The sequence below is a fragment of the Fukomys damarensis genome, unplaced genomic scaffold (assembly GCF_012274545.1).
Source record: "Fukomys damarensis isolate Sample0158 unplaced genomic scaffold, DMR_v1.0_HiC HiC_scaffold_15, whole genome shotgun sequence".
NCBI classification, from domain to species: domain Eukaryota; kingdom Metazoa; phylum Chordata; class Mammalia; order Rodentia; family Bathyergidae; genus Fukomys; species Fukomys damarensis.
The window spans coordinates 42,951,887-42,969,407 of record NW_022900927.1 but is presented as its reverse complement, the minus strand read 5'-3'; the positions used below and the strand labels follow the sequence as shown (position 1 = coordinate 42,969,407).

At 32.3% G+C, this 17,521-nt stretch overlaps 1 protein-coding gene across 1 annotated transcript in view; it reads left to right on the top strand.

The window, feature by feature from the left end:
- The window catches only part of Pawr (pro-apoptotic WT1 regulator), a 122,638-nt gene extending 107,164 nt beyond the window's left edge, over nucleotides 1-15,474 (top strand). The window contains exons 6-8 of the mRNA XM_010639595.2: nucleotides 9,902-10,049; nucleotides 13,167-13,271; nucleotides 15,265-15,474. Coding sequence (XP_010637897.1) covers nucleotides 9,902-10,049; nucleotides 13,167-13,271; nucleotides 15,265-15,351 — 340 coding nt within the window. The 3' untranslated portion in view covers nucleotides 15,352-15,474. The remainder of the gene's footprint in view (nucleotides 1-9,901; nucleotides 10,050-13,166; nucleotides 13,272-15,264) is intronic.
- The last annotated feature ends 2,047 nt before the right edge of the window (nucleotides 15,475-17,521 follow it).

Sequence of the window (17,521 nt, the reverse complement as noted above, 5' to 3'; positions counted from 1 at the left end):
AGATTTATATAATATTTGCTATATATAGGTATTTTTATAAGTGCTCTCCATATACATTAATTAGCTGATTTCTTTATAGCCCTAAGAGGGAAATGCTTTTATTATTCCTGTTTTACAAGTGAGAAAACTGAAGCACAATAAAGTTTAATGATTTGTGTGAGATTAAACAGATATTAATTGGCAAGTTTTGTCAGCTATTGCTTTACCTCATGGTAATACTAATCTGGTTGCTACAGCTATGTAGCAATGTAGAAGTTTGATTTATTTTATTTAGACGCCAGATAACTAGAATGTACTGATAACTAGGCTTTTTTTCTGTTTAATGTAGGTTCTAAAAAAATTTGTTTCATAGGGAGGAGTAACTTCTACATACAACAAATCTGGCCCTGGATTTCATTCTACCAAACTATTTATTTTGTTCCACGTACGATGTGTTATGGGAAAATAACTTTTGTTCCTAATTATGGTCTTGAAATTTGAAAAGTTCTAAAACATTTGCATAATTATGAAAGAGAAACTTCTGTAATAATATTTGGCTTTTTTACTTTTACTTTTTTTGCTGTGCTTAGAGATTAAACTTAGGCCATTCCACATGCTAAGCAAACACTCTATCGTAGAGCTATATTAAGCCCTATCACTTTACTTTTAAGTGCATTGTATATTATATTTCTTTGAAAATTAAAACTGAACATACTGTTCCTCATTTACTGTTTTCAAGCAGCTTTATTGAGAAGGAATTTAAATACTGTAATTCACTTTTTAAAGGTATTCAATTCAATAGTTATTAGTACACTATATTCATAATGTTATATAACCATTACCACTATCTAGTTTCAGACTTTGTTTTTCTCCCCTGAAAGGAAAGCTCATGGCTATTAATCATTATTCTTGTTTACCACCTCCTAGCAACCAGTAATGTTTTCTGTCTTTGTAAATTTGTTTAGAGTAGATATTTCATGTAAATTAAATCATAATTTGTGACCTTTTGTGTATGTTGCTTTCACTTAGTATAATATGTTTATGATTTATCCATGTCATAGTGTGCATGAATATACTGCATTTTATTTAGTCATCAGTTTTTGAGCACTTGGGTTGCTCACACTTTGGGGGTAATATGAAATATATGTAAATGCATAATATATACTGTGCTATTAAATGTATGTATACCTTTATGCAAAATTTATTTTTAATACACAAACATTTTTTACAGTGTTTTGTTGAAAATCCCCCCCAAAACCAAACTGGATATTGTATGTCTACAATATCCATTCTGAAGTGTAAGATACTTGGCTGAGAGAGTCATGTTAAGATAATAATGAGGAGTGTATGATTTTAGCTATTTTTATTGAATATTATGAAGTACATTTGCAAAAACATTTTCTGAATTTGTTTTGACTAGCTTTCAAGTGATAAAACTTGAGCAACCAAGTATATTTAATGAAGTAGCTACTAAATATAGTGAATTATATTGTTAAATATATTGAATTTGACATTATTATATATTATATTAAAATATATGCTACAATATGTTGTATAAATGTAATTAAAAGTATTTAGTAAATATATTTAATATTTAATACAACAGAAATGAGCATGTGTGGTGTCTCAGTGGAACACCTTAAATTTTTAGCGATTAAGTTATAAGCTACAGCATTTTATATACATAGATAGGTAGCTAGATAGATAGATACAGATATAGATATAATGTTACAATAAAGTCATTAAAATGGTGGTATAGGCCGGGTGTGGTGGCGCACGCCTGTAATCCCAGCACTCGGGAGGCTGAGGCAGGTGGATTGCTGTGAGTTCGAGACCAGCCTGAGCTGCATAGTGAGTTCCAGGTCAGTCTCACTACATAGTGAGACCCTGTCTCAAAAAACCAAAAAAACCAAAAAAAAATGGTGGTATAAAAATACTAATTACATAGTGAAGTTAACTATGATAAATAGGGAGAGAGTAGGATAGCATATTACAATGAAGTATCATATGAAAGAAAGTCTATCTGTATATATATTTGTAACTTGAGACTTGGTGTCATAAGCTGCTAAAAATTCTGGGTAAAAGAATGTGCTTATTTTTCTACAAGAAAATATCTTTCATCAGATTTTTAAAGGGACCTGTGTTTCAGAAAGGTAAAAGATTTTAATATATTGTAAAATGTCAACAGTAGTAATCTCTGGGTTGATGGGATCATTGATAATACTCATGTATATTTTTCCTTTTCCATGGTGAATATATGTTACAGTTTTCCTAAAGAACCAAAGAGTTGATTTTGATTTTTAGTTGTTGGTATATATGAGTTTGTATTTAAAGGAAGAAAAGCAAGAAACTACAAAGAGCAAGGCGCTGTTTTGAGAAGTGGGAGTGGTGATGGGAGAGAATAGGGTAGTGACAGATGCTAAATATGAAGGCCAATTTTGTATTTACTGTTTTTGTTTTAGTATTTTTATGATATATTCAAATACTTTTGAATTTTTGTTTGCCATTTTAAAGGTAGGATTTTACCCTTGAGTCTTGTATTTCCTCTAATTGCTAAACTTTTAAATGTCTACCTTAAATGTCTCTCTATCCATAATCTTTTAATGCTACCAGTCTTATTCTCATAATAATTTTAGAATAATAGTGTCGTTCTTCTCAGCACAACATTTCCACAGAGGCGATGACAATTCTTAGAAGAGGAAAATTTCCAGTAAAGAGTGATATTTATCTTTGGTAATAATGATTATTATTTTCCCTTTTCCGAATATTATAGTTAATATCTTTGTAGCAAAGAGCATATGGAGGATTCTTTTTGGATCTTCTGAGAGATTTGTGTTAACATTCTTAAGTAGAACATCATAAACTTTTGAAGTTAATGAAAAAATCTTTTATTCAGAGTATTTTCCATTGTCTGTAACTGACCTTAACAAGTGGGTTAAATTTTTTGTTTTTATGAGTTAATGGAACAGTCTTTTACTTTGAATAATTTCCACTTGTGTGCCACTGGCCTAAATTTTTTGTTTTTGTGAGAAACAGCAAAATTTGGCAGTAAAGTCAAATAACATGGTGTTTCATAATTGTTATTGTGTTTCTTTCAAACCTAATATGTACTGGAGACAAAACGCTGATTTTGTTACTAAGAAGTAATTATTTCTTGCTTTTAAACTTGCATAATGGTATTGTATGTATTTATAAGCCTACAGGGATTGATTTTAAAAACTTGGTAGGTTAAACTTAAAAAAATACTGTTTATTATATTATAAAATGTATAATTGACAATATTGATGGTACAGTGTGATGATTCAGTACGTGTATACAATGTGTAATGGTCAGATCAGGCAGTTAGCATTTCTTTCTCAAACATTTACCATTTTTATATTTTTGGAACCTTTGGACATTTTTCCAAGTATTTTAAAATGTGGAATATAAATTGTACATAATAATTACTATGGTATAGACTACTATATTTCCTTCTATTTAAGTATTTTTTGGTACATATTATCTTAACTTCTGCATGCCCTTTTCCTTCTCTTCCTAGTCTCTATTGATCACTCTCTGTCTTTCTGTAAGATCAGTTTGGTAAAAAGGGGCTCACACATGCTATGCAAGTGCTCTGGCCCCTGATTTACATACATTTAATTTCATTTTGAAATTGAGTCTCACTAGTTTGCCCATGCTGGGCTTGAACTTGCAATACTCTTGCCTCAGCCTCCTAAGTAGATGAGATTACAGGTATGTGCCACCAGCCTGGCCACTCTGAGTTGATTTTTGATATAGTGATGTATAGAGGTGGGATAGACATTTTAACAATATTATTATCTAAGAACGTGGAGTGTATTTCCATTTTTTTGTGTCTGCTTCCATTTCATCAATGTTTTGTACTTTTTATTGTGGAGATCTTTCATTTCTTTGGCTAAATAAATGCTAGATTTTTTTTTGTATCTGCTGTGAATGGGATTACTTTATTGATTTGTATTCAGTATAATCTGCTTTTGGTGGATATAGATTCTTGAATGTTATTAGGTGCAGTCTTCCCTTTTTTTGATGTAGGCATTTTTTGGGGATAAACTTCCCTTTTAGTACTACTTTTTGCTGTATTCTATAAAGTTTTTTCTTCTTTTTTTTTGTCTTCAATGACCATTGGTTGTTCAATTTCAATGCATTTTTATAGTTTCCATTGGTCTTGTTTATTTTTATTTTTATCCATTGTGGTCAGAAACTATATAATGTGATTTCAATTTTTAAAAATATTTATTGAGATTTGTTTTGTGCACTAACATGATCTGTTCTGGAGAGTGTTCCACACACTGATGAGAATACTGTATACATTAATTGCTTAAACTTTTTTTTAAGTGTATGTATACATTTATTACCAACAGCCCTCTCCAAAATTAGGCACAGGGATTAAAAATGAAAGTTCATTGCACTACTTAGTAAAATATTACTAGTAACTTTCATTAAAAATGTACAAACTGTTAAATTTATCAAGCCTTCAAATGATTTGGTTACAGATATTTATAACACATACATTTAAAACTATATGTTAAATGATACAGTGGAATATGATTTGAGGAACTCACTCACCACATTCCAACAGACACCCCTGTGAGCTTTTGTAATCTGAAACAAATAGCAAAATGAGGTAACTAAATGTACCAACAGGGAGAAATAACTTTGTAATGAAGGCCAAAGGTATCTGAAAAATATTCTCATAAGTAAGTTGTTTGATATCACATTCAAAATTATTATGAGGCCCAAATGAAGGATCTTAATAAGTCACTTTTCTGAGAATGTATAAAATTTAAATATGCTTTCACATTTTCCAAATTTTGCTTAAAAAATTCAGGATAGAAAAATTCTGGTAGGAGATTTTGGTATTTGGAGGCCTTGAGATATTTTGTGGGTGCTTAAACTTTTGAAACACTTATTACAGCAAAATTACTGCCATTATTGTTCCTCAGAATACTCCCCTCCCACTTTGAGCACATTTGTCCTATCATTCTTCCCACTTTCAGAACAGTTCTGGAAGTTCTCTTTTGGGAAAGTTTTTTGTTCACCACTGTCATGGCTGCCTTGATGTCCTGAATTAATTAAAAATGTTTCTCTTTCATGGTTATTTTGACTTGGGGAAGAGTTAGAAGTTGTAAGATGCCAGATCTGGTTGATGAGGACACCATAATGTCTTGTTTTGTTTTGTATTGGGGATTGAACTCAGGACCTTGTGCTTGCCAGGCAGGAATTGTGCCACTGAGCTAAATCCCTGGCCCAACCATAATGTTTTTATGAGCCTATCTTTTGGTTGAATGGCAGTCAGCATCAGCATTCACCATAATTTTGATACACTTTGTAAAGACATGAAAGAAAACTTCTAGAACTGCTTCAGAAAGTGGCAAGAATGATGGGCTAAATTGAAAGCCCATCATTGCTTTGAAAGCAAAGGCGGTGGGTATTTTGCAGGGGATTAATAGCAATGTGTTTTTCCTCTAATACATTTTTTAAAATTTAAATTTTGATTGTATCTTTTGGTCATATATTCTGCACTGTTTGCATAAAACTTTCCATAGTTGCTTATCAAGTTTATTTGTTCTGTAGTACACACTACGTTTAATGCTTATTAATTGATTTTCTGTTTGGATGATTTGTCCATTGTTAAAAGTGTGGTGTTAGTGTCCTCAGCTATTATATTCATTTTTTTTTTATCCACTAGTATTTCCTTTATATATTTTAGTGATGCAGTATTGGATGCATACATACTTATTCTATCTTCTTTATCCTTTGTCATTATATAATGTCTTCCTTTGTTTCTTTTCAGAGATTTTGACTTAAAGTCTATTTTAGCTGATTAAGTACAGCTAGTCCTTGGTTTGGGTTTCTGTTTGCATGGAATATCTTTTTCCATTTGTTTAATTTCAGTCTGTATGTGTCTATTTTAATTACTTTCTCATCACAGAAATAATATCCAACACCACCACTTAAAGGAGTAAACATTTATTTTGACTCATAGTTTGTAGAAGTTTCAGGGAGGTTGGCAGAGGAGAAAGAGCTCATGTCATGGTAGGCAGGATGTGGAGCTGAGGGATGAAGAGAAGAGGAAGGGACATAGACCCTTCTGGGCCATACTCCCAATGACGCACTTTCACCAGCCAGGCTTTACCCCCCCCCCAAATAACATTTAGCTATAAATTCATCGGTGGACTAATCCATTGGTAATAGTAAGCTCTTATGATTCAGTCACCTCCTCAAGCGTGAGGAGACCTCCAGATATAAACCATAACAGAGTCATCTAGTTTTTTTTTTAATCCATTTGTATAGTCTGTTGTCTTTTGGTTGGGGATTTTAATCTGCATTTTACAGTTAGTAAGTAAAAACTTGATCCTGCCGTTGTTTTAGTTGTTTTCTGATTATTTTAATCTTTGTTTTTTCCTGCCTCTTATTGTTTATATTGTAGTATGATGTTTTTTCTGTAGTTATAAACTTTTATTTTTTCCCTTTTTCATTCCTGTGTTTTATCAATTAATTTATTTCACATATTTTCATTATGATAGTTATGGTTCTTTCACTTCATTATTTCTTGTAAGGCTGGTCAAGTGGTGATAATTGCCTCAGCTTTTATTTGGGAAAAGCTTTACTTCCTATTTGAAGGATAATGTTGCTGACTCTGGGAATTGGGAGAGGAGATCAATGTGATTCCCTTTTCTGAAGCAAATCAGTCATAGACACTTCCCCCAATAGTTCTCCAGATTTTATTTAAAGACACTGAGGACTATAGAACTTTTCTGTAGTTAACAACTACTAGTCCTTTACAATAATATCAGCCTGCTATTTCCTGGCATTGGAGAGCTACCCCTGACCTAGGCTGTGGGTGTCACAATTGTAGCATGTTTTGTTTCTTTCTTTGTGCTGCCATCCCCAGGTCTATGGCCCTTCTAGAATTCTTGCCCCTGCCTTGCTGAGTTCTAATGTTCTCCCTCAGGCACTTCCCTTGAAATGTAGGCATTCATTTGTTGCCTTAATTTTTCTTGTTGAAGTAGATGAGCATCGAGCATCAAACATCTTGGATCTTCCTCCATCCTCTTTCCAAATACTCTTTTAAACTTGTTTATTAAGCAAAAACAATACTTTAAAGGGCAGTCATATTTCTGAGAGTATTGGTTGGTAGTTGTCTGTATTACAGTTTCAGCCTACCTTGTGGATTATACAGAAAATTGGACTTTTTGAAATGCAAAAGAGTTCTTTCAGATGATTCTGGTGTTTTTCTATATGGCATCTGAGTTTATTGCTATTTTACTGTCTTGCTTTTCTTCCCATTCTTTCTAGTTCTTCTTTGCTGTATGTGTTTGTTATGTATTTGACATTACTCATCTATTTATCTTTATTCTCTTTTTGTATTTGTGCTAGAAATTTAATTCATTCTAGTGACTTCCTCAGTCTACTTATACATAGTCTGATATCCCTGAATCCTGAATCATTTTTAGCTGCAAAACCAGTAAGCATCAAACATCTACTTTTAGATATCTCAGAAGTATATTAAAATTAGTATTTTTCAGAAGTAAATTTGTAAAACTTGATGGATTTCTGTAGTTTATCCACATTTATTCTTGCTAACGCCAGAAACCCAGATAGAACATGATACTCTTTTTTTCTGTCTCCCCTGTATTTAGTAGTTCTTAGTGTTCACTGAAAGTGTGAATAAACATTATTGCATTAAATTTGAGTTTTCTTAAAAAGTAAATATTAGCTTGGGAATTTATCTGGTCATTTGAGCTGATCAACTGTTAGATGCTGAGTTATACATTGGTTTTCAAAGGAAAAATTCCAGATAAGAAACCAGTTCAGTTCTCAGCTTTTTAAGTATGTGAGTTGGACTTATTGGACTCAAATTACCTCTTTCCCCTTGCCTTTTCCTCTTTCCCATCTAATGATCTTATCCTTCTATGCAAGGACAGAATGTCAGGTGTGTTTTAATGGCAGATAAGATCAAAGGACGAAATACGTTAGAAAATTTGAGGGAAAGTTTCTATAGCTTGTGGTGACAGGTTCTATACTACAGCAATAATAGTAAAGTGGATTGTGATCTTGGTATTGTACATTTCAAAAAATTACAATCTGTTACTTTAAAAAATTTGAGAGGACTCTTAAATTTTACTTTTGTAACAAAAAAACTATGGGTAGGAAATTCATAAATTGGGAATCTACTTTTTTCACTATACTTTTGCTAGATAAAATATTACAGCTGGCTGACAATGAAGGACCAAAAGACAACTTTGCCGGGCTGTGGTGAGGTAGTATGAGGGATTGAACCTAGGGCCTTGCTAATTAGAGTGCTAATTAAGCACTCTACCTACCACTGAGCTACCTTCACTTTATTTATTTATTTTATTTTAAAAATTTATTTATTTATTTTGGTACCGGGGGTTAAACTGGAGTCTTTGCAAGGCAGGCCACCAAATACCTTCACTTTAAAGACAAATTTGAAAAAGCAAGATATCTGCAGTTTGGATAAAAATTTTAAAAAGTGAATATCCTGATAATACTTCTTCAAAACACTAATACAAACTCTTGGTCTGTATCTCTGAAATTTTCATTGGCATTTAATGTAGTACTACTGTCACATTCAGAAAGAGTATTATCATACCTTCTCAAAAATGACTGATAAAGCTTACTTTTTCATCAATAAAATTAGATTTAAAAACTAAATTTTACTTCCAGTATCTAGGTAATACAAATTCAGAAACTTGAATAAAAATAACTTTAAAAATTTTATTTATTATTATAGATTTCTTTAAGTTATTTATGGAACAAAAATAAATCTGATTAACATTAACACAACATTTTAAGTCTCATAAATATTTTTGATTTTCTTCAACTCTTACACATTTCTGAGTTATAATTGACTAACGAAAATATCGTATGTTACAACATAATCTTATTGGGCATAATTAGCATAGTACCTGAATCCATCCATCCTGTTCACAGAAAAATCTACCAGTCATTCGTTGGAGGTAATGATGACAATGTCAAAATGCAGTTCAGGTTTCTAAATGATTACTCTCTAGTGTTTTACTTACCTTATCATAGATTAATAATAAATAGTTCACATATTCCCCTTTGAGTAGCTGTATGCTGTAGTGTTTAAAACTTCAACTTAAAGGAGAAATAAGAATGTGCAAATATTTGAAGCAGGCTACGTAGCCCATTTAAGAAACAGAAAAGTCTAGTGTGACTGTGAAACATAAAGATAGGTAAGAGGCTAGATAAGACAGATAAGAGGCTAGAAAAGAAAGCAAGAAACCTGAATGCTGTTTTATAGAAGAATTTAGATGTTCTCTATGTAACTTTCTGTCATTCTTTTTTCCCACCCTATTTATTATTTTATGGTTTGAATCTGACTAAATATTTTGAATTAAATCTGGTATGTTCTTTTAACTTTTATTTTTCAGAAGTTCATTTTTGAAATTTTGTTTTAGAAAAGCATTAGTCCATGAAAGATTTTTAAAAGGAAAAGGAAGGTCAAGTGATTCTTCCGTAGATCATTTAGGACTGTGGTGGTGAACCTGTGGCACACAGTGGGCCATGTTATCATTGAAAGCTCTAAGATATTTGCCATCACTGGTCTAGGAGATCTCTGTCATAATTCTTACAGTACTCTACACTGGTCTGATTGTACTGATTATATTGCCGTATTACAGTTGGTTGCATTTCTGTTAAACTGAAAGCTCTTTGGAGGGCAGTGTCTTGTGTTTGCTGTTAACACCTTCAATACCCAGAACGCCACCTGGTACAATTGTAAATAGGTCATCTTTTATAACTATATGTCTTTCAGAAATGCTAATTGTTTATTTAGGCTGAATCAAAAATATTCTTGGTATTTTTCTTGTAGAGTACTAGAATTTTTATAAAATATGTATCTTTATTCCTGTAGCACAACAACTGCCTCTGAAGATGATGTCTCAAATCGGTATCCCCGGACAGAAAGAAGTGGGTTTAGTAGATACAACAGAGATACAAATATTGCAAGTAATCTAGTCCCAAGTAACACATTGGAAAAGAAAATCGAAGATCTTGAAAAGGTATGATTATAAAGTACTTAAGATGATAAAATGAATATATAAGAATTCTTTTTTTCAGTTTAATAATAGCTGAGTAAAAATAAATATTGGTAGGGGAGGAATATTGCATATAAAAGGAAAAAAAGAGGGCTCAAATGCAACAGTGGTATTAATTGGTATTTCAGTTTTAGTCAAATAGCAGCTTTTAATCACTCGTATTTTTAGTTTATAGATACATAGTGACTAAATATTTTCTCATTAACTTAATATTTTTTTCTGTCCAGTTTTGGTGATGTTTAAAACTTTAGGAATGGAGCAAAATTTTGTATTCCTTAATATTTAATGGATATTCCTGTTCTGTTAAATGTTATCTCTATATGGAATGGTCTTTTCTCCTTGAAGTGTTCAGAAAGCTGAGCTGGCAATATATGCTAGTGTGTGTTTATTTTATTTTTTATTAATAGACTTTCCATTGATTCTCTTAGGTCTACATTTGGTGTTGAAACAATTTTATTTAAGTGTAAACTTGTTTAGAAGTATTGCTAACAAAATGAATATTATTCTCAAGTTTATTCCATAGATACTTAGCTTCTAAAATTGATAATGGCACTCAATTACTTTGTTAAGAATGTTTCGTTTTATCAAGTTGAAATTATTCCCTGTGGTATATAGTTTGTTTTAAGTAGAGGTTAATTTCAAAATCATTTATTTTTTACATTGTGATTATTTTTAGGTCACACCTAAGCTTTAACAGTCATTTCTCCTTGGAACCATTATTTTATGAGTATAAACTGAAAATTGTAGACAACACACAAATGGTTTTCAAGGGAGTTTTTGGCTTCTGTAGTTTCAGAAGAGCTAGGATTGAATTGCTAGTAGCTCACAGCTTTTTCTGAGGGCTAGTAGGAAAGAAGCCAAGTCCTGGCCTAGGCCTTTTCAGTTCTCTGTCTCTCTCTCTCTCTCTCTCTCTCTCTCTCTCTCTCTCTAACATTTCTTTTTTCTGTTTAAAGAATACTGTTGCCTTTGGAAGGAGTGACAGTGGGGGGATTGTTGCAGTGCTGAAGGTCAAACCCAGAGCCTTGTGAATGCTAGGCAAATACTAAAATGTTGAGCTACAATCCCAGCCTGTGTTGGATTACTTGGGGGAAAAAAAAGTTCAAATATCAGTAACTGATCTATTTTATTTATTTGTTTGTTTGTTTGTTTATTTTTCCTCATTCAGTTTATTGGTACATTTTAGGTATACAGTACAGTTACATTCATTATTGGCATCTTGTACCTTTACATGACAGGTCTTGGTTCTCATTTTTTCCCCTTGCCCCTGCCCTCCCTTTACCCCCCCCATCTTCCCCTTTTACAAACACTTTATTTCCATTTTTTTCATTTTCTCCTATTTTTTCTTTTCCCTTATTACCTTTCCCCTACCCTTCACACTTTCCCTACACCTTTAGCCCTTTTCTTCCTATTTCACATTGTCATTTATCTCATTAGGATTTTATGTACTATTACAGTTTATTCACACCAGAGAAACTATTCCGTATTTACACATGTGTGACTTATTTATTTCACTTAGGAGTATATCCTCCAATATGTATCCATTTTACTATGAATGAATCTAATTTCTCATTCTTTATAACTGATCTATTTTAGTTTCTCCTTTTATCATTTTTCAGTTAACTGACAGAGTCAGAAATAAAATTAAGGACTACTGTTTTTCTCTTTAGAGTTTTCCATTGAAAATGATACAGGGGGATAGATGTAACTTCCAAACCTGCTAGATATCCATAACGTGAGTTTGTGTTCTCTAAAATCAAGAATGAATGCTAGGAACAATGGAGGTTGAGAGTAGGAAAAATTTATTGAGAGAAAGATAAGCTTCTGTCCAAGAGAAACAGAAGGGAGACTGGAAAATGGGTTGCCAGTTCACCCAACTTCTCAAAGGTGTTTTATGGGACAAAGCCATGAGGTGAGGCGGGTTCAAGGTAGGACAAAGCTATAGTCCACTAGTAAGATTACAAGCACAGTCTCAGGTAATACTGATCCAATGAGAAATCACAAAGTGGACAAAACTATGATCAACCAATAAAATTACAAGTATAGTCGCTTAATTAATTTTGATTAAATGAGAATCCATGTGGAAACAAATCACATAGCAAGCATACAATGAACGACCAAGGATTTTTCTGTGATACGGAGTGGGTCAGGGGTCTTCCTTGGAAGATCTTGGTCCCCCACCCTGGTGATTGATACCTATTTAAAATCTCAGTCACTGCTCTTCATCCTGTGTTGGTGTGGTACTTTCTCTTCTTTTAAATGCTGGCCTTCAGTGGATGTGTCTGGATTGTCCTGCATATTGGCTCCATTGTCTTCCACATGGGCTTCTTTCGGGCTGGCCCTATCTAACTGCCTACAAGATACCTAATTAATTTACCTATCTTCAGTAAAACCACTGAATTACATCCCTAGCTCTTAAACTTTATACTTTTAGTGAATTTTCAAATTTCTTCTAAAGATATTACTCACTGTTTTAAAAAAAAAAACCTAGTTTATAACTTATAATGGTGATACAAATGAGGTAGGTTGTAGAATCTCTTTGCAGGAATATATTTTATAGCTCTTGTGTTTCCCTCATTCTCTAATTCATTACTGGTATGCCTTTTTTTTATCAAGTGTTGTCTTAAGACATTCATTAGAAATCTTCATAATGTCTAAGACAGTTTGTATGCTTTGTTTATTTGTTTGTTTGTTTCTCCTGAGACAAAGTCTGCTATGTCACCTAGGCCAGCCTCAGGTGATATTGCTGCCTCGTGCTCCCCCAATAGCCGGGACCACAGGTGTGTGCTTTACTTTGCCTGTGCGAGACGTCTTTTTAAAGGAAAGGAAAATGAAAATCTTAAAATTTGCCTTTTCCTTTCTAACTTATATTTTAAATTTTGTTATTTAAAAAATTATATAAAGTCTTCATTCTGGCAGTGATGCTTTCAATGTCAAATACAGATTAAAGGACCTTTGCCAATTATATTAGGTACTTTAGCAATGTTTGAAATTTGTCATTTTTAACTATAAATGTATACCATGTAAGAAGATTATAAACAACCAATTACTTCCCAAGTAATGCCTTTTAATTATATTTATCAGGAAGTTGTAAGAGAAAGACAAGAAAACCTAAGACTTGTGAGACTGATGCAAGATAAAGAGGAAATCATTGGAAAACTCAAAGAAGAAATTGATTTGTTGAGCAGAGTAAGTATTTCACTTATTTCAGTTCTGAAGCTTCCTTTTTGGAGGCAATTGGATGAAAACACAATATGAAAAAATTATTTAATTGCATTTTTCATTGTTAGTGAGAGTTGTGGTGAGAACTATTTCATTCTGTAAATTCATTTCTTAGAGGCAGTGATCAGTTTAAAATACAATTTTACTCATTTGAAGGTGGGCTGCTGAATGAATTTATTGAGAATCTGGAAGTGTAAGGGGATGGACACAAAATTGCATCAGTGAAGAATTGGTACTTTGTCACTCAAAGGAACTCGTTATTTTTTATATGTTTTTACCACTTTTTTTTTTCCTTCTATTGTACTCAGTGCATTTTCAACTTAAGGTCTAGGTCCTAAGCTCTCTATGATTCTTTTCTGTGTAGCTTTTTTTATTTTTGTTTTTAGCCCCAGAATTTATTTGCTGCTTAAAACACAGGTCATAGGTAATGGTAATGAGGAAAGATCCCATAATTTTGCTTTTTAGAGGGCGTTACATAAAGTGAAAGGAAGAAATAAATTTGCTTCAGTGATAAAATAAGCAAATTCCCCCCAATCAAAGCTTACCTTTAAACTTGAAAGAAGAAAAGATAAAAAGACTTCTTTATATGCAGACCTATTCCAATCAAGATTTAAGATAAGTCAGGAATTAGCATAAGCCTCTGACACTAGCAGTCTGGGAGACTGAGGCAGGAGAACCACAAATTTGAGCCCCATCTTAGCAAGACCCAAGATAAAAATAATCAAAAGGGTTCAAAGGGTTGGGGCTAGCTCATTGTGCAGGTCCTGGGTTTAATACACACACACACACACACACACACACCCACCCACCAACGGCCTTTAATACTAGTTCAACACAGGTTCCTCTATTTGTGTTGGAATTCATTTTAAGAAATTCTGCAATAAATTTTATCCGTAATGTATTTTTATTATGAGAACTAAACAGAATAATAAAATCCCTTCTAGTAATGATCCATGATTGTATTTTATCACTTAATTTTAAACTTTAGATAAATCTCAGTTGTAATTTCAGGAAATCCCCTCTTTTTATAGTTGTTGTTTCAGCAGATTAATTCCTAACATCATTAATTTAGTTTGTAAATGCAAATTCTGAGTTTTTATGAACTTGTAAATCATTTGCATAATTGTCTTGAGGTAGTATACTAAATTTATCAGATTGCTTTTAGCTTACAGCACATTTGTGATTCAAATTGATTGTCTCAAGTTTTAGTATTGTGAACTACAAGGATAAACCTGTAAATATCTGCTTTTGTAAGAATTAGTACATAGTCTGCCTTGAAATACTGTCTCTTGTAATTAAAACTTATAGTGAGTCTGGGAATTTGGCTCACTGGTTCTACCGCCTGCTTTGCAAGTACGAGGACCCAAGTTTGATCCCCGGTACCAAAAAATAAATAAATGAAAATAAAACTTACAGTGGATTGTTTTAGTATTAACTGTATAGTTACATATTTGAGGCTAGAATTAATACAGGGAAAATAGAGCTAATTTATATTTTAGAGCTGGAGAATGAATGCAAGCTTTAATGACTTCCAGTTTTTATTTTTTTAGCTTTAAAATGTTTTCCTCAAAATACTATGAAGAAGCTTAACATATACTTTTAACTACATCAGTTCTGTGTATCATAGATACCCTTTTGTATATGACTCAGTTCTTTCATCTTCTCAGTCTCATCCCCAGATGTATTCTTTTGAGAAAAATGGAAAGATTCACAATTTTCAAATTATGGTTTCTAGCTTTTCTTGAAAAGCTGAAAGATCAGACAAGAATTGTCCTATATGCTTGTGATAACAAAGAGTCAAATAATGGCTGTTCACTTTAGGTGGAATATACTCCATCTAAAGTTATTTCCAGAACTTATACTCATTTCAAAATTAAGTAAGTGAGTTTTCTTTTGAATGTGTGTTTTTTTAAAGTCTTTTATCTCCTTGAGACTATTTTCCTTTTTTCCTCTCTTTAAGGACCTAGATGACATAGAAGATGAAAATGAACAGCTAAAGCAGGAAAATAAAACTCTTTTGAAAGTTGTTGGGCAACTGACAAGGTAGAAGATTGAAGACCCAGTGTGGAAAAAAAAAAATTAAAACTACTGATTGAGTGTTATGGTTATTGCTAGGATAATTTCCTATGCTGCAGTACATTAAAATAACTGTATATTTATTTATAGGAAAAGGATGGTGTTTATTTTCAAAATATTTGTTTTTCATTATTTGAGAAAGTTTCATCTTTTTATTTCACAAATAACAAATTTTAGTTATTAAAATGATAGGTAATGCCTCTTTGGTTTTGTGTGATGTTTGAATAATATATGGTTTAAAGTCACAACTGTTTGAGTATATTTTATCTGTGTTAATGCATTTTTCTCCCTAAAAGAATATCCATAGTCTTTGTTTACATGAATTTAAATACTTTGGTGGAATACCTACAAATGCCTTATTACTGATGTGTGCAACTTATGTATTTGAAGACTTACTCATAAAGGTCTGTGTCTACTGTCATTTGTTCTTTCCACTTATTCTAAGTGATTTATAGTAATAATAATCGTACTATTTTGTACCACAGTAATCTTTTAAAGGAAAGCTATTATAAAAAGTTACTTAATAGCATGTTCTAGCTGGCTAAGTATAAATTTAAGCAAATACTTGAATTGTGCTATAGTAAATGAAAATTTACTGTTGTGTTTGAATACTGAAAAATTTTTTAATTACTCTAACTTTTGCAGAACATACATACATGCTGGGGATTTAGCTCAGTGGTTCTGCCGCCTGTCCCACAAGCGCAAGGTCCAGAGTTTAATCCCCAGTACAAAAAATAAAAAATAACAAAAATTTTGTAATTTTAATGTATAATTGCTTATGTAGGTACTACCTTTTTATTTTTCTAAAATTTATTAGCAGATATGAAATATTTAAATTTTATTCTTTAGGCCTTGAAAGTAGTACAATTTCAGTGAGTAAGAAAAAAATCCATCTTTATGTGATCATATGCATTAAAATCTGAACCAAAATATTTACTCACACTTTAAACATTTATATGTATATATTAACAAAGCAGTATGTAAGCAAAAGTAGTACTGAGATAACATTGCCTAATTTCTAAATTGGAGAAACACTGTGACACAGTTGTTCTCATATGAGAGAATATCCGAATATCCCCGTATCCCAATTTTAAGGGATTTCTTCTAACACTGAACCTTTAAAAAAAATGATTTTTGAAGAATTATTAAAGTGTCCTCTTCTATTAAATATCCTTAGTACTTAGGGTTGTTTCATATTACATTTTCCTGTTGAATAGGAACCCAACCCCTCCCTTGATATTAAATTAAGAAATATCTGCCTGGTAGTAAATCTTAGCAATAGTGATATAAATGTGTGGGTCAGTGTGTGGGAATGGCCAGACCATAGTAAAATCCATTTTTAGTACCCTCCTGACTCTTATCTTTACTTGCAAAGCTCATTCATTCATTCACTGTCAGAAAAATATGTAAGATAAGACAAGCAAGGGAAAATATGGAGTGGTGCTGATATCAGATATTAAATTCTAGAAATCTCTGCATTCACCACCTCAGAAGTTTCAAAACTGGCAGGTCATCAGAATCATTTGAGGAACTTGAATCCCTGGCAATAGCTGCTGAATAGGTTAATTGGGAACCTAGACACAAGAATTTTTAAAGATCATCATTTTTAAAGTTTAATTCCAATCATATAATTTAGTTTTGGAATCAGCTAGTTTTGTATCTTTACTCTTGTATTTTCTCATGAAGGTCCTAGAATTGACAATTTTAGCTACTCCATTTTCCCCCTTTAGTTTAATAATTAACCTCATCTCTGGAGCAGTTTTTCTGTATCTCACAAAATGCTTAGTATTAGATTACAGAATTACTGCATATGGGCTTTCCTCTCTGAGACTTTACCCAGAACAGTAACAGTGAACTGCTGCCCACAAAGCGAGGTCTATGCCAGGCTCATCACCTTGGCTGTAAGGGATTCATCTCATTTTAGTCATCCTTGTGTATATTTGGCAGAAATGTCCTATTACTTGCTTCCTCCTTTACCCTTTGTATGTTTGAAAATGCTGTCAACCTCCAATCTTAAAATATATTAGTGTATTTTTTCAGTAAAAGAATTACTTTGAATTTCCTGTTTAATTCATATGTAGATAAAAGAATGTTTTACTTTTAAAAATTATGTCTGTTATGAACACTTGTAAAGACTGAGT